At 36.0% G+C, this 24,094-nt stretch overlaps 2 protein-coding genes and 1 pseudogene across 3 annotated transcripts; all 3 read right to left on the bottom strand.

The window, feature by feature from the left end:
- Nucleotides 1-4,125: 4,125 nt before the first annotated feature.
- Nucleotides 4,126-4,809, bottom strand: LOC110098252. Of its 2 annotated transcripts, none has more exons than XM_020825010.2 (3): nucleotides 4,700-4,809; nucleotides 4,453-4,558; nucleotides 4,126-4,339 (listed from the first exon to the last, which is right to left on the bottom strand). In XM_020825010.2, the coding sequence occupies exons 1-3, from the start codon at nucleotides 4,730-4,732 to the stop codon at nucleotides 4,212-4,214; spliced, it is 267 nt and encodes an 88-aa protein (XP_020680669.1). In that variant the 5' UTR covers nucleotides 4,733-4,809; the 3' UTR covers nucleotides 4,126-4,211. The 2 variants fall into 2 exon arrangements, with proteins under 2 accessions (XP_020680669.1, XP_020680677.1); XM_020825018.2 differs by having other exon boundaries at nucleotides 4,453-4,552; nucleotides 4,700-4,773.
- Nucleotides 4,810-13,709: 8,900 nt separating this feature from the next.
- LOC110097834 lies at nucleotides 13,710-14,958 on the bottom strand (annotated as a pseudogene).
- A 253-nt stretch (nucleotides 14,959-15,211) lies between these two features.
- On the bottom strand, nucleotides 15,212-21,416 carry LOC110097821 (probable monofunctional riboflavin biosynthesis protein RIBA 3, chloroplastic). The gene is made up of 7 exons (XM_020824405.2): nucleotides 21,277-21,416; nucleotides 20,866-21,187; nucleotides 20,410-20,628; nucleotides 19,225-19,550; nucleotides 18,911-19,040; nucleotides 16,504-16,800; nucleotides 15,212-15,524 (listed from the first exon to the last, which is right to left on the bottom strand). Exons 1-7 carry the CDS (start codon nucleotides 21,330-21,332, stop codon nucleotides 15,270-15,272), a joined length of 1,605 nt encoding a protein of 534 aa, XP_020680064.1. The 5' UTR covers nucleotides 21,333-21,416; the 3' UTR covers nucleotides 15,212-15,269.
- Between the last annotated feature and the right edge of the window lie 2,678 nt (nucleotides 21,417-24,094).

Here is a 24,094-nt window from a genome sequence, read left to right on the forward strand (position 1 = left end):
ATGTTGGGTAAGTTAAAAACCACACAATGAACATTAAAGCATAAAATCATAGATAAGACATAGAAAATAAGCAAGAAGCTAGAAAAAAAATACACCATTAATTTAACATAGAAAAACACATAAAACCAGTAAAAAAAGTGATACACACCACACAAGAATTCATTATGAAAATTTGGTAGAGATTGTGCATGTCTCTTCTCTCACTCTCTCCGTTGTCTCTCTTTGTTGTCACTTTCATTCCCATACAAACAAAATGGACAATAAGAAACGCGAGATTAAACCAACCCAAAGTTGGCAACCCTACAAGACATGAAAATTGAGAAGAAAAAACTAACCAAGCCCAAACTCACTAGGTTTGATAGGTGTAAACGCCCAAGATCTACTTGGAAAAGAAATTATTTCAATCTATCCATTTTAAAAACCTAACCAGAGTTATCTATAGTCTTCAATCAATACCAAACAGTCTTAATAAAATTCTATAATTTAAAACATCAATGTCAATTCTTTCATATCCCAAAGATCATATACACATACTCAGTTCTACACAATGATTCACATGAATGAATATATCCTGTCCTGAAGTACAAAATAAAATCACTATAACAAAAAGAAAAACAAAAAAACCTGAGGGATTACCAGATTCAATCTCCAATCTCCTGCCTCCCTTGCCCTGACCTGAAAATATTAACAACAATAATAAAATGAGCTCAAAAAAAGCGCCCAACGTCACTTATACCTATAACTTAAATCAAGACTGTACTGAAAACAATATGCATGTCAGTCAACAAATCCGATAACAATCAATTGCACATGATTCAGTGAATCATGCAGGAATACAGAAAATCGATAATCAATGCGTGAATGATAAAATCCAAGTTAGCGGAGAAGGAATGATAAACAGTTAGGAAGAAATCCATTAAAGCTCAATAAACAGTTTAAACATTACGATACATCTCGTAAGAATCCAATCAACATCAATAGAAGAAAATCATCGTCTCGATAAATAAACCAGTTTAACAATATTGTATTAATAAAATCCGATCAAAATCAATCATCTCTGGTCAAAATCCAAACCAATACGTCGTAAGAAACGATTTGAAATCAAATCAAATACAGTAAAACCTATATTCCATACCAGTCAATGAATCACATGCAGCAGTTCAATACGGATTGTAATCAATTGAAACGATAGTATCAATAAGTCAATATTCAAATAAATCAGATATCAATGAATCAAAGTATCCATGTCCATAGTATCAATAGAATCAATTACAAATATCGATATCCATACAGTGAGCAGTATCAATGCTCAATGAAATAATGTGAATATCAATTGAAATCGTACAGAAAATCCGTTAAAATTCCGTCAATAAATTAAATTTCAGTTACAAATCCGTCGATATCAATAAATTCATGAATCAATAATGCGATAAATTAGGGTCAAATGGTACTACACATGCAATTCAGTACAGTAGTCTTACTGAACAAGTACAATCCACTGGCTATTAAGGCGTTTTTCGAGTTGATAATCCATATGCTGTTGGTTTATCCGTTGCTCAATAAGATCGTCACTCAATGCCCGTCGGCCTCCCGCCAAGCCTTAATAATCTCCTTATGACTCCCAATCGTTATATCAATTGATCAATAGGAGGATATCGCCAAAACCTTTTTAAAGGAAAAAGGATGTTCGGGCCCACCATCCTGTACAGATCAAGATCAAATCTCAACCAACGGTTTCAACCTCAGTCTCACTTATCTTTCCAGTAACCCAATAAAACAGATAATTCAATCATATATTCACATTTCGTAATACATTATTTCATCATTTCAAACATCAATTCATTAAAATCAAGGTCTACGAGAAATCGGCGGCAAACCATTACAGAATTTACACAGAAAATCACAGTATCAGAACTTACCAAATGTACCACATAACATGTTAAAACAACAATATAAAGACTGTCCATTGTACTGAAGCAAATAATTTTTCAAACATCCTGATTAATTATCATAAATCGATAAAAAATCGCACATAAACTCAAAAAAGCAGGGCGCGGGCACTTGAAGGCGCGGGTGCTGGTGGATGCACAGGGCGCGGAAGCCGAGCTAGGGTGCTCGGGGCAATTAGCTGCGTTGGACGCAGTGCGACAGGAGATCTGTCGAGAGGTGGAGCTTGAATGTCGGTGGATGCTTTTATCACGGAGACCGACATGATCATTCTTTTGGCTGTTCTATCAAGAATAGTGGTTTATCTTTGTGTAAAATTCTGAACTTAAAGGGGGTGGATTGTTAGGTATTTTAGTCCTAGATTTAGGTTTTGTTTTTGTATAGCTTAGGTGTAGCTATTTGTATAGCTTGTAGAAGCCTATTTATAGGCTTTAGTTTTGTATTAGGAAGAAGCCAAGGGAAATAAAGATTTGCATAGTTTGGCTCACCGTCTCCCTCTCCTCTCTCCCTCCTCCTCTTTCAAGATCCATGAGGAAGTGCTTCTTCCTCAAGTGAAGGGATCTCACAAATAGGATTATAAATCAATAGCATCAACCTCAAAAATACTTCAAAATAATTTTCTCTCTCTCATTAATGCTTTACTCAAAACCAAAAATTTCACAAACTAATAAATCCCCTTTCTTAACTTTAGAAAGAGGTGAACGACAGGCAAACTTTCAAAGTAATTTTATTGGATTTTTCCTCCTCTTTCAAGATCCATGAGGAAGTGCTTCTTCCTCAAGTGAAGGGATCTCACAAATAGGATTATAAATCAATAGCATCAACCTCAAAAATACTTCAAAATAATTTTCTCTCTCTCATTAATGCTTTACTCAAAACCAAAAATTTCACAAACTAATAAATCCCCTTTCTTAACTTTAGAAAGAGGTGAACGACAGGCAAACTTTCAAAGTAATTTTATTGGATTTTTTTTTTTAAAGATGGATTCTTATTTGTTAGGAACAACAAAATGATGATTTATTTATTTAATGATGATCATTTATTTATTAGAAAGAAAAATAGGGCTTTTGTGTTTTAGGTGTGGGGCTCGGTTGTGATGGTTGTCGGTTGTGTTGTTTGGGTCTGGGTTTGGTTGGAGTGTTTAGTTGGGTGTCGGGTTTTGGGGGTTCTCTCTCTATGGTTGCTCGGTTGGTTTAATTTCCGTGGGTTGGCTTGTTGCTTCTTGTTTCTTTTGTTTCTTTCATGATCTGCAGGTTGTTGCAACCTTGAGCTCGTGTGTTATTATTCTCTGGGACTTCTGGTCGGTTTGTCCTTCTCGGCTATGAGTTGTTTATTTGGGTTTGTTCGATTTGATCTCCCTTTTTGCATCTTTTTTTTATGCTCATCTTAGCTGTTCTGTTGCTGTCCATCTTGATTGTCTTGCTTCAATTATTGTTCTAATTCGAGTCATCGTTGTTCGGTCTTCCTTTTCTTTTGATTGGCTATTTTATAGACTGAATCAAATGTTCGTAGGTTTTATTTCAAATAATGTATTTTAGAGGGCTATTGATTCTATAAGGATTTGTAATCTATTTTTATATTAACTCGTAAGCCCCGATATGTAAATTTTATCAAAAAAAGTAATAATCATTTGATACCACTTTTTTACTATTTTCTAAAGCGTTTTTTATAATAATAAATTTTTATATCAAAAATCTGCTTTAAAAATCAATAAAAAATCTGACTTAAAAAATAATAAAAAAAGGTATTCCAAATTAAAAGTAAGACAAACTCACACACACATATATATATATATTACTTAACTAAATTTCAAATATAAAATATCTTGAATAGTAGCTCGCTAAGACTTTCAACCACCTGATCAAATTGAGCTGCTGCGTTATTAAAATATCGAAAAAAGCCAATATTGCCGGTCAACCTCAATGGAAAGCACTGGAAGACAGGAGATATGAACAGAAGCAAAATGCATGATCGCAACCAATAATAAAAAAAGAACTATTTAATGAACAGTATTCCCCTCCCCACACCACTTACATTAACAAAACACCAAGCCACCTCCACATCTCCCTCATCGGCTACAGCACCATATCCCTACTTTACTTTCCTACCCTCTCCCACCTCATATATTTACTCAATCATGCCACTCTCGAATGCCTTCCATGCAATCCATACTCGGATACTCCTCAAAAACAAAATATATCAGAGCTAAAGTTTAAAGCTCATTCTGATACATTTTACATTAACATATCCTAACATAATTTTTTTCAATCTTCGTTACGGGCAGGCTCTTCAATCACCTTTTCTGCAGCTTTCGCCTCCGTCGTCTGATTCTGCCTCTCCCGCTCATAGGCTTCAAAGAATTCGCCGTTCTCTTTCTCCAGCTCCCCCCATACTTGTACACATTATTATCAACAATTAATTATTCAAACAAAAAATAATACAAATATTTATAATTTACTAATGATTATTTAAGTAATTTATCACATAGGTTTGATCAGTAAATACCTGTTGAAGTGATGACAGGTTTGATATTGGCATGCTTGTTCAGAGCATCGATGCACTCTTCCTTGTTCATACGGTGGAGCAAACACTTCTCTATCAGATGCTGCACCTACATACAATAACATAATTTTTTTTATTTACACATCTAATATATATATATTAAATAATTAATAACAAAATTATATTATACTAATTTTAAAATAAAGAAATAATAAGAATATTTTAATATAAATGATTTTATATGACATACCATTCGGATGTAAGAAGCGGGGGATTCTGACATGATGGAGCGAGGAGGGGAAAGAGGAGAAGTGGGGGAGTGGTGGGCTGAGTGGGAAGGTGGGGGAGGTTAAAAAGAAAGAGAAGAAGGGAAAAGAAGATGAGGGGCCGGAGTTGGATCACGTGGGCGAGGAGAGATTATTGGCTGAGAGGAGATTAGGGAGATTTTAGAGTGGCCCACGCTTACTATATTGCGGGGGCCATTTCACGTGACCTCATCCCTCATGTAAAGTTTTTTGTTTTTTATTTTTATTTTTTTCTCTTTAAATATTGTAAAGTAATATAATAGGAGCAAATAGAGTTTAAATATTTTAGTTCTCTGTAAATATCTAGCACATATAAGAGGTAATAGAATATTTACATTGAAAACTAAGTTAAAGGAAAAATTGTATTTTCTTGTGATTAGGAGAGGTTTTGATACAAGGTAGTAAAGATAAATTGTGTAGAATGGATTCGATGGTGGAAGTTGGAATAGCTTTGTGATACTTGAATTATCTTTAAGAGATCTTTTGGTCTTTATTTGATTATTCTCATTTGATGAGCGGAGACCAAAGATCACAAAGTCTATCATAAATATTAGTGTTGATAATAATAGTTATAGTGGTGTCAATAGCATGCATCGACCTTGTAGGTGATGATGTGTGTTGCATCAATTTTATAGGCAATTAGATGACTGAAGTCCAAGTGATGGTGATTAAGAGAGATTAGTTAGATGACTGTGATTGGAGAATCGTAGTTGGCCGACCTTGATTGGGGAACCATATGTGGCAGATGAAATTTGTAAAATAGTTTTAAAATAAAAATATAAATGACCATAATTGGATGATGATCATCAAGAGATTATAATGGGAAGACAATACTTAGAGGAGTATAGTTAGATGATATAATGATCGAATGAACATAGTTGAAGTTGTAGCCCTAATCATGCACATCAGGATATTATTTATATTGTATTTAAATATATATAATTGAAGTCTTTTGGGCATTAATGGAGGAATGTTGGGCTCATTTGGCCCTAAATCGGATCAACTATAATATGATTGAGTTCAACTTGACATCACGTCTAGATATTTAGTTTGACTACAAATTTATTGAAATCAAAGCTTCTTGGTATTTTAGAACTTAACTTCAAAATTTTCAATATAAATAATACATCGGAATCAATGCCAATCAAATGAATGTTTTGAAGGCGTATATATAAGTTAGTCCTAAATTTAACTACGACTGTGGTTATTTTAAAAATTAATGTATAACTTCTAAATTCAGAGTAAAAATTTTCATACTCTCTCACTAAAAATTCTAATTCTTTCATTTAATACAGTTGTTGCGTCCTGAAATATTTGTGGCGGTAGAGAAATATATAATTTTAATGTCTTAGCATTGTACTAAGATCTAGCACACAAGCAGATAAGAGAGAGGGTGTAGCATTCATAAGAGACACCAGAGTTTTTACGTGGAAACCCCTGAAAAGGGGGAAAACCGCGGGAACTGGCCCTGTTTGAATGAATCCACTAGTATTTGCAGTCGATTACAAATGAGACCCTTCTTAGGGAGAAGGACTTGGCTTGATGTCACAAATATATGACATATAGAGCACATTACATAGTGGTAGTTACAATAATAAGCATAGACATGTTTGTTTGGTTAATATGACCATAGTTGATAGGATAGAGGTCAGAAAAATTGTAGTAGGCGATAAAGGTCGGAAGGATCGTAGTCGTTAGGAGATAGGAGTTAAAAAGACCGTTGTCTAGTGATGGAGGTCCGAAGGATCACAATCGACAGGAGACAAGAGTCCAAAGACCTTAGTAGAAGGGCGATATACCGGGTAAAACTCTAGGCGTTAGGTGGTGATTCAGCAGAAGTCCAGGCGTCAAATGGTGGTCCAAGAGAAGTTTGGGAATCAAGTGGTGGTCTGGTAGAAGTCCGAGCATCAGGTGGCGGTCTGGGAGAAGTGTGGGCGTCAGGTGGTGGCTTGGTGTAGCACATGACCTCAAGTGAAGGTCCAGCAGAAGTTCAGGCGTCAGGTGGTGGTCCGGCAGAAGTTCGGACTCAATTGATGGTTCGGGAGAAGTTCAGGCCTCAGGTGATGATCCAACATAAGTTCGGGCATTAGGTAGTGGTCTAGAAAAATTTCGAGCCTCAGGTAGTGGTCAGGAATAAGTCTGGGCCTCAGGTGGTGGCCTAGTGAAGCACAGGGCCTCAAGTGGTGGTCCGACGAAAGTCCGGGCCTCAAGTGGTGGTTTGACAGAACTCCGAGCCTCAAGTAGTGGTCTGACAGAAGTCTGGACCTCAGGTACTGGTTCGACAGAAGTTCGGGCCATAGGTGGTGGCCTAGTGGAGCATAAAGCCTCAAGTCGTGGTCCGGCAGAGCAACGACGTCATGAGGTGGTCCAGCGGAGGTGAGGGCCTCAAGTGGTGGTCTATCGGAGCAATGGTGTTAGGCGGTGTTACGGAGGAGATGAGGGCTTCAAGCGGTGGTCTGGCGGAGAACGATGTCAGGCGGTGGTCCGGCAGAGGTGAGAGCCTCAAGTGGTGGTCCGACGGAACAATAATGTCAGGCGGGGTGGTTGAGGAGGAGCGAGGAGGCAAGAGCGATCTCTGATATCTCTTTTGCTCTCTTTCTTGGAGCCTCCTTCAAGAGAAATTAGGGATCTATTTATAGATTTTCGGAATGGCATGGCCAGTAAATAGGTGGGAGATCAAGGGCATATGGGGATGGGCTTTGATGGACGGCCAATGTTGAATCCCTTGATCATGGACCGTTTGATGGACATTTGAATGCCTTAGTAATGTCAGAATTAAGTGATCTAGCTTGGGATCGTTGGATTCCTCTCGTCGAGCCGCTCGATTTGACTACAAGCACGTAATGTTTTAGAAACTGTTTGGTAATCCAAATTGTGGTTCGAATCTTCCAACAGTGCTTCGGTCCTTGATTTGGACTCATTTGGGCTCGGATTGAGTCGAATTTGGTGTCATTGGGTTCGCATTTTTGAGACGTTCAGTTCAACTATTAGGCTGCTGAAATCAGAGTTCAGATGATCCCAATTTTAATTTTGAAAGTTTACAACTTGATTTTGCTTTGAGATTCGTGCCCGATTAAGATAATTTTTTGATGACATATCAACAGTAATACCTCATATCATTGTTCTCAATCAATACATTGCTACTGTTGGAAGAATCATATCGACCACATAAGCTTAATAATTGATATCATTTTATTTAATTATAATAACAAGAAAACTTAAATTTAATAAAACAAAATAAAATATCATCATAATTAATAAGTTACTAACTAAAATATCAAACAACATAAGACCAAAATCTTCTTCCCTGTATGCCTAAGCATCTTTAGATAACACAAACTTATCCAATAATTAGCACTAATTTGCCAAAGAAGACCAAAATCCTATAAGCTCTCAAGACGATATTTCCACTGTTGCCACCCCCTGCGGCCCCACCCTACGCACCCAGCTAATTATTCAGTTATATAGGATAATCTGCTTCAGATTACACCTGGTCGACGTGTCACTCCCCAATTGGTCCGCTTTCCAATCCCCTCAGTTACCGAATCCATACACTGTTACAGGTTCATGCATGGAATCTGACGGCCGTCAGGAGACGACAAAGCGCCTGAAGAAGTCGCGAAGATATTTTCGTAACAACTAATTGTTAACAGAGAATTATAAGAGATAAATGATGTGATGCGACGTATATGTTGATAAGATAAGCACGCATGAGAAGAAGATAATTAGTCTTTTTTGTACATATCAAAGTGAAATTAAAAATTGGGCATCTAATATATAAGTGGTAGAGCGCTTATACCTGTTTGATTGAGTTTTTAATTGATTGTGTCTACATCGAAATAGTTAGAGAGATTAATTTCAGTGAAAAATTAAAAAAAAAAATAATTTTGCATTATTCTAAATTTATTTTCAAAAATTTCTAATTTAATTTTTTTCATGTTTGTGTATATATATATATATATATATATATGATACGTCGTCAAAAAGGTATCTTGATCGGATGCGAATCTCGATGCAAAATCAAGTTAGAAATTTCAAAAATTAACTCGGAGATCATCTCATCTTCGATTTCAGCAAACTTATAGTCGAACTGAGCGTCTCGGAAATACGAACCCAACGACACCAAATTCGACTCAATCCGAGCCCAAATGAGTACAAATCAAGGACCCGAAGCGTTGTTGGAAGGTTCAACCACAATTTGAGTTACCAAACGGTTTCCAAACATAACAAATTTATACTCGAATCGAGCGGCTCGACGAGACGAATCCAACGACCCCAAGATCACCGAATTCCGAAATCACTAAGACCTCCAAATGCCTGACGAACGGTCCATGATCAAGGGGTTCAATATCGGCCGTCCATCCAACCACTCCCCATTTACCCTTGATCTCTCACCTATTTACGGGGCATGCCACTCCAGAAAATCTATAAATAGACCCCTCATTTCTCTTGAAAGGGGATCGAAGCAAGAAGAGAAGAGGAGAATAGAAGGAAGAAGCTCATCCTCGACCACTGCCGGACCACCGCAGGAGTCTCGCCGGACCACCGTCAGAGCTTCGTCGGACCACCACATGAGGCCCTCACCTTCGCCAGAGGCCCTCACCTTCGCCAATTAAGACCCTCACCTTTGCCAGAGGCCTTCACCAACACCTAAGGCCCTCACATTCACCAAAGGCCCTCACCTTTGTCAGAGGCCCTCACCTTCGCTAGAGGCCCTCACCTTCGCCAAAGACCCTCACCTTCGCCAAAGACCCTCACCTTCACCAAAGGCCCTCACCTTTGCCAGAGGTCTTCACCAACAGCTGAGGCCCTCACCTTCACCAAAGGCCCTCACCTTTGCCAGAGGCACTCACCTTCGCCAAAGGCCCTCATCTTTGCTAGAGGCCATCACATTTGCCAGAGACCCTCACCTTCGTTGGACCACCGCCGAAGGCCCTCACCTCCGTCGAACCACCGCTTGACGTCGTTGCTCCGCCGACAGCCACTTGAGACCCTGTGCTCAATCAGGACACCACCTGAGGCCCGGACTTCTACTGGGCCACTACATGACGCCTAGAGTTCTACCAGAGTATCGCCCTACTACAACGGTCTTTCAGACCCCGGTCTCCTGTAGACTACGGTCCTCCCGACCTCAATCACCAGGCAACGGTCTTTCCGACCTCCATCCTATCGACTATGGTCGTGCTGACAAAACAAATACATCTATTGTAACTCCCACCATATAAAACACTCTATATGATATACATTTGTGACATCAAGCTAAGGCCTTCTTCCTAAGAAGGCCTCATTTGTAATCGACTACAAATACTAGTGGATTCATTCAAACTGGGCCAAGCCCCGTGGTTTTCCCCCTTTTCAGGGGTTTTCCACGTAAAAACTCTGGTGTCTCCTATGAACGCTACACCCTCTCACTTATCTGATTGTGTGTTGGATCTTCGTACAATGATAAGACGTTAAACTATATATTTCTCTACCGCCGCGAATACTCCAGGACGCAACAATATATATAATTTAATCTTAGTACATACTTTTCATTTATTTATTAATGGTAAATAAATAAATTATGAAAAAAAACTTTCAACCACAAATTTATGAATCTATGATTTTCTTCTCTCTCCTGCCCAAATTCTTGAAACCATTATGATTTTCCTTCTCATCCCAAATGTGGCTTGCATTTCAAGAATGGATCTTCACAGATCTTGATCAGGAAAGTTGATATTAAAATAATTGGTGTAACGTTGTTGAATTGATTTAGAGTCTGTTTGGAATAGCTGTAGCGCTTTGTAAAGTTTGTTTTCAATTTATCATGAAGAAAACAATTTTATTATTATGGTTGCAAAATATAACTTTCATTACATAAATTTTGAAAAAAAATTAAAAAACAATAACCAAGCGAAATTGTAATTGCTTTCTTAAAAATAAAATAATCAGAAAGTTGTCGTAAACATATCCTATGTCATTGACTTTTTATGTTGAGGATGTAGATGGAGTGATATTACATAATATCTCTCAATTAAAAAGTTTTAAAAACAACTCCTAAAAATCAAATGCATTAATTATAAGGGATAAATCAATTATTCATAATATTTTGATACCATTCATATTGAAGATTTTTTTTTTTTTAACCATTCGTGTTGAAGATATTAGTGTTTTGATTGTGATTTTCATTAGATGACTTTTCAAATCATAATATTAATATTCTTCTTTAAAAATCTTTTATTTAATTTTTTACTCTACTAATATATTAATTCAATGAACCAAATTTCTAGTTACAATTTTTTTAATTAATTTTGACTCACCTCTCATCTCTTAAAATCATAATTTCCCTACTACTATACATAAGAAAATACCCAAAGTATCATATTGAATTGGAGTTACTTGATGAGCAACCATTTAAAGCAATTGTTGCGTGATCATAATTAAGGCTTCGTTTGGGACGGCTTTTTTATTGCTTCTGAAAACGGATTTTTAGTACAAAAATTAAAAAATTTGTACTACAACTCCGTTTTAAAAAGCAATAAAAAAGCCGTCCCAAACGAAACCTAAGACTTCATTTGAGGCGGCTTTCTGAATGCTTTCTAAAATTATTTTCTAATATAAAATTTTTTAGTTCAATAAATTTTTGTATTAAAAAATTACTTTAGAAAACAGCAAAAAGTCATCTCAAACGAAGCTTAAATTGTTGAAATAAGTAGTTATAATATGCCTATTTGTTGCTATGTATGTATAAGAAGCTAAAGCTTATCTCATATTATATAGAATAAGATAAAGAAAATAATTAGATCAGGACGTCGTGATCAAATTTTTAATCAAGATCGGCTTTAAATGAATCTGCTTTGATATAAACGTAATATAATTTATTCATTTATTGCACTGATTTAGATTAAAAAAAAAAATTATTGCACTGATTTCAATATAGACTAAAGATCTTAAAGTTCCTCATAATCATATTTTATCATGAAATTTTAACATAATATTTTGTCATTAGATATAAAGTTAAAAGAAAATGATTAAGAAGAAAAGCATTGAATTTAATGAGATATTCTCAAATTTTATTTTATTTGCATAAATTTACCTTTGATGATTTCTCTCAAAAAAAAAAAAAAAAACTTCATTTTTGAATGCTACAGCTTTATCTATAAATGGTCTAACTTTGCCAAACTGACCAGGTTCTAATTCGAAAAATCTTGATTTGTGTTAAACAGTTTAACAATTAATAAGTCGGATTTGTATCTGAAATTCTGACATATTTATTAAATAGGTCTAGTTGGAATTGACCTTTCATTACAATTTTGACTAGAAAGTGACCAGTTTATTATTATTTTTTCTTAAATTATTTTATTTGTTGGTATTTTTTTTTTTATGATCAATTAATCTAAAATATTTGATTAATTAGCTATAAATTTTGTTTGATAAAAATGGGTATTATGTCGAACTCGGGTCATTCAGGTTGCTAGTGGGTCATGTTTGGGTCCACATTTTTGAGCTGCTTATTAAATAAATTGGATTCAGATTAACCAGATTCAAGTTCGACACGAACACGATTCGTTAACCTGTTTTGCCACCCCTAACTTCATACATAGACGCAAGCATTTGACTGATCGCCTAAACTGGTAGTGCGACTGTGTGTATGATCATATTAGTCTCTAGTAATATATTAATTCAATGAACTAAATTTCTAGTTACAATTTTTTTAATTAATTTTGACTCACCACTCATCTCTTAAACTACTCTCAATGCATCTCCCTAACTAGGAGTGTTAAAATCAAGTTTCGGGTTAGATTTTGGTTGAATCAGGAACTGATATGGGTTCAAACGGGTTGATCCTAACCCGACCTGGTTTTGTAAATGGGTCAAAAGTTCAGATATGAACCCGACCTGTTGGTTTACCGGGTTGACCGGCACGGTAACACAGATTTTATCGGGTCGAGTCCTCACGCGTTACACGCAGGTGATTGCTCTCGGGTGGACTGATGGGACATATGGAGCTCACGTCTGACGTCGCATTACGCATGGAGAGGCAGACGACGAGGCCGAGTTGAAGAACAGACCAAGCGCCGGCAGCGGGATGGAGGGGCCGCATGAGAGGCGAACAACGAGGCTAGGTTGACTCGCGACTGCAGGAAGCCGGGAAGCGGGATTTCCGATTTCATTTATTGTGGGAGTTAGGGTAGGGTCAAGTCAGTTCCGGGTAATTCTCGGGTTTCCGTGTCATCTATAACACAACCTAATTTTTGAAACTGGTCGGTTTGTTGAACCTGAACCCAACCCGTTGACTATAACCTAGTATTTTAGGGTCGGATTCGGGTCAATATTCGGCTCATGTCAATTGTCAAATATTGACACCCCTATCCTTAACAACGTGTGGGGCAATGGGCCTATGTAGGAAATGAATGCATGAAGACAACCTTTAAGTCCCTTTCAATAGCTCCAATCATTATATGATCAATAAAGCCATAAGTGATAACAAAGTTGTCAAATGTTTACAATTAAAGTTGTTAATGAATGAAAGAATTACCTTCATGTTGTCGCTGCAATGGAGGTTTGCAATTAGGCTAGGTTACTCTTTGCCTCTTCTTTTTTAGTATTTTATATATCATTCTACATATTTGTCGGTATCAACTCCACACTATAATTATCAAAGGTCGCGAGTGTTGTGCTAGCATGAACACATATCTTCTTCTTCTCAATTTGCATGGAATTGATGCATTGATGGCGATGGCCTATAAACATTCTATCATAACCCAAGAGAATTGGATGCTAGCACATCTTTTTCTATTCAACTTGCATCCAATAAGTATGTCATCTTAGCCCATTGCACCATGCTATCCACTTATTAAATATCACAAACCTTGTATCTTCTTTTTAGCCATTACATTTAAGCATTGATGTCCTACTCAAACTTTAACAAATTCATTCATAAATTATTCTAAGCAAATAAGAACGAAAGTTAATTTAATCATCAATTCAGAACACAGCATATATAAACCGCATATATACTCAATATTACCTACCACTTAATTACATACCCAAAATAAAAGCCCAAAAAAGTGGCATGACAACAAAACACTATAACTACTTAAAAGGATACATGCAAAACATCATATAGCTTGAAAGAAGAACAAAATCTAAGAACTAGTAAACTTAGTAAAAACCTTATTAACCTCAAAAACTACATGTTTCGAAAGTTCATCGGGAAGCACAAGACAAACCAAAGTCTAGATCTCCCTGGAAGTGATAGTTAACTGATTGTTATATCGAGCAAGCGAGAGGCTTCATTGGCGAGCTTCTCAAATATATCATTAATGAATGAGTTCATGATGCTCTTCACCTTACTCGAGATTCCAATATATGGATGGACCTGCTTCAAAACCTTGAAGATATATACCCTTTTAGTCTTCCTTTTCTTCCTCTTGTTGCCAACACCGTCGCCCTCCTTCGAAGCAAGAAGATGCTTCTCCACCCAAGGCTTCTTTTCAGTGGGGGCCTTATCCGCAACCTCTACTTTCTTCTCTTTCTCTTATGCAGGCTTCTCAACAGCGGGCTTCTTCTTTGGCTTCGACACCATTGGAGTTGGTGATTTGGGGACGTAGGTGAAAGGTTGATAGGAAAGGAGGGATTTTGTAATTTGAACTTAGAAGTGCGGAAAGGAATAAATAGAGAGAAGAGGAGCGTTGTGATTGAATAGAATCAAACCGTTGAGATCTAGAGCGATCCACAAATTTTGGACTATTGAGTGGGAGTAAGTTGCTGATTGCTGAGGCCTGAGTGGTTTACCATAGCTCATCTCAGCCATGTACGTATTTGCTTTTGAATGGCCAGATGTGATCATAATTTTTACGACTAAAAATTTAAGATTATGAAAAGTTTGATAAAAAATTTCTTTCATTTTCATTTTATCATGCTTAAAATTCAATATTGATAGTCGAATTGGAGAGAATAATGGACTTTAATCAACAAAAAATTAAGGGTTTATTTGGAACGATTACATCATTTTATAAAGTTGGTTGTGAAGTTATTGTAGAAAAAATAATTTCGTTACTGTGATTGTAAAAAATAACTTTTCGCCAATGATTCAAAAACATTTACGTAATAGAGTTGCAAATACCATAGCCTGGATTGTTGGATCACCTCAAATTATAAACTTGGTGCTTGGTTTCTTCCCTTTAACAAAGATCAAAATTGATCCAATAAGTAATAATTAAATATTTAAAAATTTTTAAACCAAAAGTCAAAAAGTTCATTTTAAAATCAAACTAAATGAAACTAATCAAATATGATCAATTATGTTTGATTTTTATTTTAATCAAATAATACATTACTCTATTTTTCCCTAGCACAATGTACGAGCAAGTTAAAAATAAATTTTTTTTATCAATTATTGTCAACTTGATTATTACATAAATATTCCTAACAATTGCAAGATCAAATTGGGTAGGTTTTAAATAATTGTAAAATACTCAAATGAAGAAATCATCTAACCAATTATGACAAAGAATGGGTGCCATCTGTCAATTACTGGTTGGAGAAATCTGAATTATTTTCAATGCCAGGCTCCGAAAATCCTGGATTACTCCCTGGTAGATCAGAACCATACACGTGGCCCATCTTGATGCGCTTCGTCTCCAAATATCTTTGATTTTCCTTGGTAATGGGAGTGATAACTGGAATCCTACCTATGACTGCAAGCCCATAACCCTTGAGCCCAATAAACTTAGCCGGATTGTTTGTCATTAATCGCATCGTTCTGACACCAATATCCCTTAGTATCTGCACAATAATTGACAAAAAAAAAAGTTAATAATTATGAAATTTTTATTTACGATGCTTAAGGTTTAGTTTGGGACTGTTTTTTTACTGTTTCTTAAATTAATTTTTTAGTTCAAAAATTAATTTTTTTAAACTAGAAAGCAGCTTTATGAAGCAGTAAGAAAGTCATCCCAAATGAAGCCTAAGGCTTCGTTTGGGACGGTTGTCTTCCTGCTTTTTAAAGCGGCTTTTTAGTATAAAATTTTTAAATTTTGTACTAAAAAACTACTTTAAAAAGCATGAAGAAAGCCGTCCCAAACGAAGCCTAAGTATCAAGTTAACGGGTTGGGTTCGGATCTGTCTCAAAATTGACTTATCTTGAGTCCAATCATTGTAACTCAACCCATTTAATAAACATGTCAAAAAGGTCGACCAAAATCCGACCCGCTAGTAACCCAAATGCTTGAAAACTCTTTTTGGTTTTCAAAAATTTTTTTTGTATAACTTATCAACTACAAAATTTAAATTAAATGATTAAAAAGAAGAAGATCATGCGACAATCCAAAAAAAAAAAATTCACAAAAAAAGGGATTATTTTGAGTAACAAAAAAGGATTCACAAGTCAAATTAAACTAACCCAAACTATTTATAATTAATAAACAAGTCAGAATTCTAGACCCGAACCTAATTTATTAAGAGTTTATTCTAAGCCCAGATTTTCTTGTCTGTTCCAAGTCAGGCTGATAGTTCGGGTCATTTATTGACACCCCCTTATGATGTTTATATATAAACTACATCATGATAAATTTAAATAATTAAATTTATTTTAATATTAATATTATATATATGAAGAATTATATCATAATAATATCAAAATAAAAACTCAGGTAAATAAATAAATGAATAATGAGGCTTACATAAAATTTTTAGTCAACCTTGCTGATCAAACCAAATCATAAAGAACTGCTGGTTAATGAATTAAAACTAAAAGAAATATTACCTGTGCGCCAAATCCATACTCTCTGGAATCAACAGCCAAGCCAAGCTCCAGATTAGCTTGAACAGTATCATGGCCGAGGTCCTGCAAGTTATAGGCGCGAAGCTTGGGACCAAGTCCGATGCCTCTGCCTTCATGGCCTCGAAGATAAACAAGAACACCTCGGCCTGTCTGTTCTATTAATTGCATCGCTAGATCGAGCTGATTCCCACAGTCACATCGAGCTGAGCCAAGTATGTCTCCTGTGAGGCATTCGGAGTGGACTCTGACAAGAACATCCTGCCCATCTCCAATATCACCCTGTGAGTTTCAGGTTTGTTCTATTCAGAAAAATAAAGGCCAAGATGGCAAGAAGTAGAGTAGGAATTCTTTGATTTTGTTGGTTGGATTGAAGGAACAATGGAGGAAATGAAATGAAGATAACTCCAAGAATTTATGAGTGAAACGAGGGCTTCACATATTTAACACTCAAATTACTATTTACATAGAATAACATAGAGTGTTGTAGGGTGCTATGTATTTTTTATGCTATTTAAAATTTTGAGTGTTATCTGAGTAAATGGTTAAGTTTAAGTATTAAATATTTAAATGAAATAGTTTTGAGTAGTAAGCATGTAAATTCTCCTTTCTCTCTTTTTTTTGGAGTAGCTTTGGTGGAAGATAAGATTAGAGACAGTTGTCTTATATAGTTTGGTAACATAAAATGGCGGCCTTTCGATGACATGGTTAGGAAAATAGATGTATTAGATTTGACTTATGTTAAAAAAGATAGAGGCATACCTAAAAAGACTTGGTTAGAAAATATTAACAATAACATTTCTTTATTAGATTTAAATGAGAATTTAACATTTAACAAGTCATAATGGAGAAAAAGGATTCATGCAGTCGACCCCACATAGTGGAATAAAGGCATGATGTTGTTGTTGTTGTACTCAAGGCATCTGGACACAATCTTCAAGTTCTCTTTAATAAGCCTTTGGTATTGACACGATATTATTTCTTATAATCATTAAAAGTAATGAGAGGATAAGGAGGATCTATGTATGATATTTATTGATTTAGAGAAAACATATAATAAAGTTTCAAGAGTAGTGCTATGGAGAGTCTTAAAAAAGAAAGGTGTTAATAATGCTTGTATTCAAGTCATTAGAGATATGCTTGTAGGATTTGTTACTTGTGTTCAAACACAAGGTGGTTTGACCAAGTATTTTCCTATTACTATTGAATTACATCAAGGATTGGCCTTAAGCCCTTATCTTTTTTGCTTTATTCATGGATGTTCATACTAGACATTTGCAAGAGGATGTGCCCTAGTGTATGCTTTTTGTTGAGTAGAGAGGGAGTTGAAGGTAAACTCGAATTATGGAGGTCAACCTTAGAGTCTAAAGGATTTCATTTGAGTAGCTCTAAAATCGAATACATGTAGTGTAATTTTTAGTAGTAATGGATCGGGGGGGGGTGGCTTTGAGCAATCAAGTCATTAATAGGTGTGCTCGTTTTAGTTATCTTAGGTCTACTACTCAGAGTAATGGTGAAATAGATAGGATATTATTAGTATAATTCAAGTTGGATGGTTGAAGTGGAGGAATGCTTTGGGTCTGTTGTGTGATAGAAAAGAACCACTAAAACTCAAGGGAACATTTTATAAGATAGCGGTGAGACCTGTAATGCTTTTTGGCGCATAATTTTGGCCATTAAAAGAGAAGCATAATATTAAGTTAACTGTTGCTGAGATGAGGATGCTCAAGTGGATGAGTGGATTTACTCTTAGAGATAGGATACAAAACGAGCATATCCGTGAAAAGGTAGGAGTAGCTCCAGTGATAGATAAGATTAGAGAGAGTTGCCTTAGATGGTTTCATCATGTAAAACGACGGCCTTCCGATGACCTTGTTAGGGCAGTAGATGCATTATATTTGACTTATGTTAAGAAAGGTAGAGGTAGACCTAAAAGACTTGATTAGAAAATATTAGAAATGATATTTCTTTATTAGATTCAAGTGAGAATTTGACTCTTAACATGACACAATAGAGAAAAATAATTCATGTAGCCGACCCCACATAATAGGATAAAGACTTGATGTTGTTGTTACTGTTGAACTGTTAAAAGTGACTGAGGAATAGTAGGCAAGTATTTATAACTTCTGTTTTTCATCATTATAATCACCCTAATCTCAACTATATGAGGATATATTTATGAATCTTCTTTCTATTCATTTGCTAGTTTAATTGTGCTATTAAACAAATCCTTAATTAGTTTTAACTTTTCACGATGAATGCTGCAATGATGCAGAAGAAATAAAAAAATGAAAATTTACTGCAACCAGAAAAACCATTTAATATCAACATAAAATAGGAAATAAAAATATAAAACAGAAAAGGTAAGGTGGGGCTGAACGAGAGATTATACCTTGACAACAGCAATATGCTCTGTACCATCTAACTTTGATCTGTAACAGTAAGCCTGAAACAAGCCCCATTTGGTAGGCAGGCGAGAGACTGCAATTTTCTCTACTAGTTTCTCCCTCTTTCTTCTGTACCTGCAAACACAACCATTGAGGGACTTGATAGCAGTCAAAAGTGTAAAAATATGAATTTAACAAAGAAATTTGTATGATTAAATCATATTTTAAGCACTGCAGCCTTGCAAAAAGAGGGAAGGATATATAGATTAATCAGTAACATGTAAGAGAAATCTTATATCAACCATCCACACACATATACCTTATAAGATCAGTGATTGATATAATTGGTAGATCATATTCCTCTGCAAATTTCTTCAAAAATGAGAGCTTTGCCATGGAACCATCATCAGGATCAACAATGGCGGACAGCACTGACACAGGGCGTAACCCTGCTAATATTACCAGATCAACTGAAGCTTCAGTATGGCCAGCTCTCTTCAGAACGCCACCTTTTCTGTACTTGAGAGGAAAGACATGACCAGGTCTTCTGAAATCTCCTGGCTTAGAGTCGGGAGACGAAAGCTCAACAATTGTTCTTGCTCTGTCTTCGGCTGATACTCCACTTGAAGTGCCGATTCTCGCGTCCTTAACATAAACAAAATCTATTAACAAAAAATGATTTTGGATAATGAACTTAATAACTCATTGTCTTAAAAGGGAAATGGTGTCAACACACTTGAGACTTTTAATTTAGGTTTCATTCACTGTAAAAAGTAAATTTTTAGTTAAATTTTTTTTTAACTAAAAATTTTTATACTGAAAAAATATTTTAGAAAGCTGTCTCACAGATCCACTTAAAATTTCACATTAAGTGCACTTTGATTGCACTTTTTGTGCGCTTTACCTGCGCTTTAGTTACGCTTTAGTTGTGCTTTGACTGTTCTTTTGTTGCGCTTTTTTACTGTGCTTTACATACGCTTTTGTTGCGCTTGGCTTAAAGTTCTGCGGACACATTAAATATATAAAGTAAAAAACTAAATCCTATTGAATATCCACATGTCCACTCAACGTGACGACACTTTTTTGGTGTCCGGGCGTACTACTAGTCCAGTGTTCGAACCTAATAATTTTCCCTCAAATGAAACCTTAGTCCCACATAATCAGGGTCGGAATCAGACTCGCTTTTGAAGATGACCAAAATATAATTGTGAAATATATTATTTTATGTATGAATAAAAAAAGAAATTTTATTCTCAGAATTTAGACACCGCTATCCTCATTTTTCCTAAGAAAAAGCTCTGCTCCAATCAGAAATTTTTGTTAACTAGTTCTTTATTATAAGTTGATAAGTTAATAAAGTTCGATTTTGATTAAAATGCCAATATTTTTATGGTTATACCATAAAAAAATGCTTGGAAAATAATGATTTTTACTTCTAGTGGAGCATGACAACTTCAAGAAGAAGAATGCTCATCACATTTATATAACTAAGAATGAAACATACCACTGTGACTGTGGAAGCTGCAGCAGATAGGCTCTCAACTTCAGTAATGGGAGACAATAATGGAATCAGAAGTCTCTCCAGGTCCTCCTCTTTCATTCCCACTGATACAATGCCAGATCCATGCTTAATGATGAAAGCAATACTCTTGGTGTTTGTCAGAGCTGCTGCCATTATAAGATCTCCTTGCTCACCATTCTCATCATCTACAGCAATCACAAACTAAAAGATAATGAACATAGTTAACAAGAGTGCTTTTGCTCTTGTAATGTTTTCTAATCAAGAACTGAACCAAAAACTATTTAGATTTTGTTGCTTTGCATCAGATTTTGTCGCAAATCTTCTCTGAAAATTAAATTCCAGCTAAAAAGCAAACAGCAAGTGCTTCCAATAAGGAGAATCACACACAGATTTTGACAGATAATTTTCCTTTAAAATAGAACTAATTCCAGGTCTTACCTTTCCTTGTTTTAAAGCATCTGTAGCTTCGCCAATAGACGAATAACCTTCTGAAGGGCGGTCCGGATCACCTTCTGCATCACTGACAAAGAAATCTGCTGTTTCCTGAGTTATTTCAGCATCAACTGTTCCAAATGACAGGTTTGAGCCATCTATTCCCCTAAAAGAACCATTATGTTTTTTCTCTGGCAAACCTTCTGAAAATTCTACATCTCCAGTTCCAAATTCACCAGCTCCACAGCATCCAGATTTCGCCCATCCCTTCCAGCTAGATCCAGATCCCAGAGTATGAAAAATCAAGTTGTGGCTGTAGCTTATAAATCTGTCAGAATAGACCAGAAGAAAATTTTCATGAATTGGCTTTGAGGAAGGTTTCTTATATTGAATGTTACTGGCTCAAGCAAATGTTACCTTGTGCTCATGGTGGTGCACGGTGAGAAAGCAGAGCTCACTACAAGGCACTTCATTCAGTGAAGAATTGAATTGCAGAGTTTCAATGCCTCCAAAAGAAGATATATAACCTTATCTGTTTCAGCATTTTATTCATAACCTTTTCACCCTTTGGTTCTTATACATTTGTCAACTGTGAGTGGTGGAAAGACACTGACCATATGTTTCAGATATGATAAAGAATGTATTGTCTTTTGTCTCAACTAAGAAGAACACAATACTTTGGAAGGGCAGAAATGGCTTTCAAAACTAGTGAAGATGGCTTAATGAGTCTTCTTGTTCACAACTACTTCGACAGGTCCAAATCTTTAAGTTGAGAACCAGGTTATAGGGACTTAGCTACAATTTATTTATATGTTTTCAAATGAAAACCTTATGCGTTCATTCAATAACCATCTCTATAATCGTTTGGCGAGTTGCTTGTGGTTGAATCATGCCAGCAGTCGTCCTCCTGAGTCTCCACTAGAGAAGTCATCATGCCAATCCAGCCCATGGGGGCTAAATATGAGGTTTAAGGGGGAGTATATTGGGCATGTTTCAGACCACTAGAAAATTCATCATGCCACCATCGAGATTATTATTGAAAGAATGTGGGCTCCGAAAATTCACGCCCCGGCCTCCCATCTTTCGAGAGAGTTTTAACGAATTAAGTTGTAGTGTAAATTTTCAGAAGGTATATTGGGTTGGAAATAAGACACTACCCAGATATTTCACCCTCATTTCGCAAGCACTTTATGATATGAGTTCAGATTTCTTATACGCACATGCCCCTATAGTTAATTACCCCTCCCAATAACAAGAGAGAACTTTCAATTAAGGCTAGTCATCAATCATATACTTAATATATATATTTGGCATTTAGTAGCATTGTAGGTTTAGTTGTTGAAAATTTAATATTTAAAATAAAAAATTCACCACCTTGCACTTAAAGCGGATGGTGGGGGAATAATGATGAGTCCGATTAAGATCTCATGGTTCCATCATCCCGGGCTATCGTGGTCATTGGTCTACTTAGCTAGAAGAGGTAGTCGACCCAACCAGACAGAAGGATCCATGTCCTCAATCATGGGTTGCTTCATCCAAATGTACCTTGTAGACTTAAGATGAGTATTTGCATAAGGGGACAAATATTGAGTCACCTTAGCTAATATAGGACATTGTGCCCTATCAATTATATTATATTGATTCATATCTTGTGAATATGATGTCATTGGGGAACAAATAGGCTATGATCATAACCATAATATAGTGGAGTCGCTGGACCAAGCCACTAGGTTAGAGGGTCGCGACTGTAATCATTAACCACGTTGGGCCGTCCGGCCAAACCACGAGTTATTTGCGTAGCCATCCGGCAAAATTGCTAATCAGAGGACTAATGTCACTTCCTTACTGACAAGATACTGTTTGAGAATGAATCATATGATATTCTCGACTAAACATTAGCCCTTTGTGAGCTGAATATATTTTCAAACTTGTTCACATCGATAAATTATTGCAAATGGTGGATGAATTTTACTTTAAGTATTTGAAGGCTTATTTTATTTTTAAATATTTCAAGTTTTGATATTTTCTTGGAGTTTTGAATTTTGATGGACGTTTGGGAGGCATTTTGAATATTTGGAATTAACACCTCCAGTTGATGTCGATGTTCAACATGGCCATCATCGAGGTATTTATGGGCATTTATATTTCACTAATTGAATATTGTCGACTATGTATACTTGTTGACAGAGGATCGGGTCCATCGTCTACTGTTTACCTTTATTATGTGTGAACTCTTAACACGCTCGTTAGGGCCATTGCGAGTATATAATTGCACTTGTATTTTCCTGTATTATGCTTACATACTTGCATGTACATTTACACTTCATCAGTGTATTAAGGCGAGGACGCGCACTTCGGTATTTTTGTGTATACATGTTACAATATATGTGTGGGGATAATTTAAAATATTTAATGCTGATCAATTGTACGGGCAACTTCCATTTCAATGTGTGTGATGCTCTATTTGAGAGCTTGTAGATGCCTTCTGCCCACTCGTGTGAGTGTTGCGGATCCAATTGTGTGTCATCTCACTATAGTCATTTACCCGTTTTATACACGTAGATTGTCACGCACAACTTATTTTTTTCTATAGGTAGATTGTTGTGCATCAACGAATCTCCTGCTATGTGTTTGTAGATGTTGGCATCTATTGCATGTTATGCATTCTTATTTATAAGGTGAGATGTACCCATCCTTGCTCGTGTAATATGTTGATGCTTGCGCTTTAATTGACAATGATAATCTTTTAATATATGTTGGAAATTTTAGGTTGCGGCTTGCAAATCCTATTAATACATTCATCACAGTCATCTTGAATTCATTCGTCGAGGACTCCTTGAGTGTATTCATAGGATATTTGTCATCCATGATGTTCACGAACAAATTAGCATGCTTGCCTGGGGTCAAATGATCTTGATCACATGCAAATTGTATTTGTTTAAAACTTGTTCAATAAATCTTGATAATCAATTTGTTATGTTCACTATGCATTGATCTCCTTTATGATGCATTTTCTTGAAGTTGAATTATTGCTGATCAGCCCAAGATCGCCGGATTCTGACATCACTAAGGCCTTCAAATGTCTGACGAACGGTGTATGATCAAGGGATTCAACATCAGCCGTCAATTCGACCACTCCCTGTTCGCCCTTGATCTCACACCTATTTACGAGCTATGCCACTCCAGAAAAACTATAAATAGAGCCCTCATTCTTCATAAGGTGGGGGGGGGGGGG

Source organism: Dendrobium catenatum, unplaced genomic scaffold (genome assembly GCF_001605985.2).
Source record: "Dendrobium catenatum unplaced genomic scaffold, ASM160598v2 fragScaff_scaffold_231, whole genome shotgun sequence".
In the NCBI taxonomy this organism is placed as follows: domain Eukaryota; kingdom Viridiplantae; phylum Streptophyta; class Magnoliopsida; order Asparagales; family Orchidaceae; genus Dendrobium; species Dendrobium catenatum.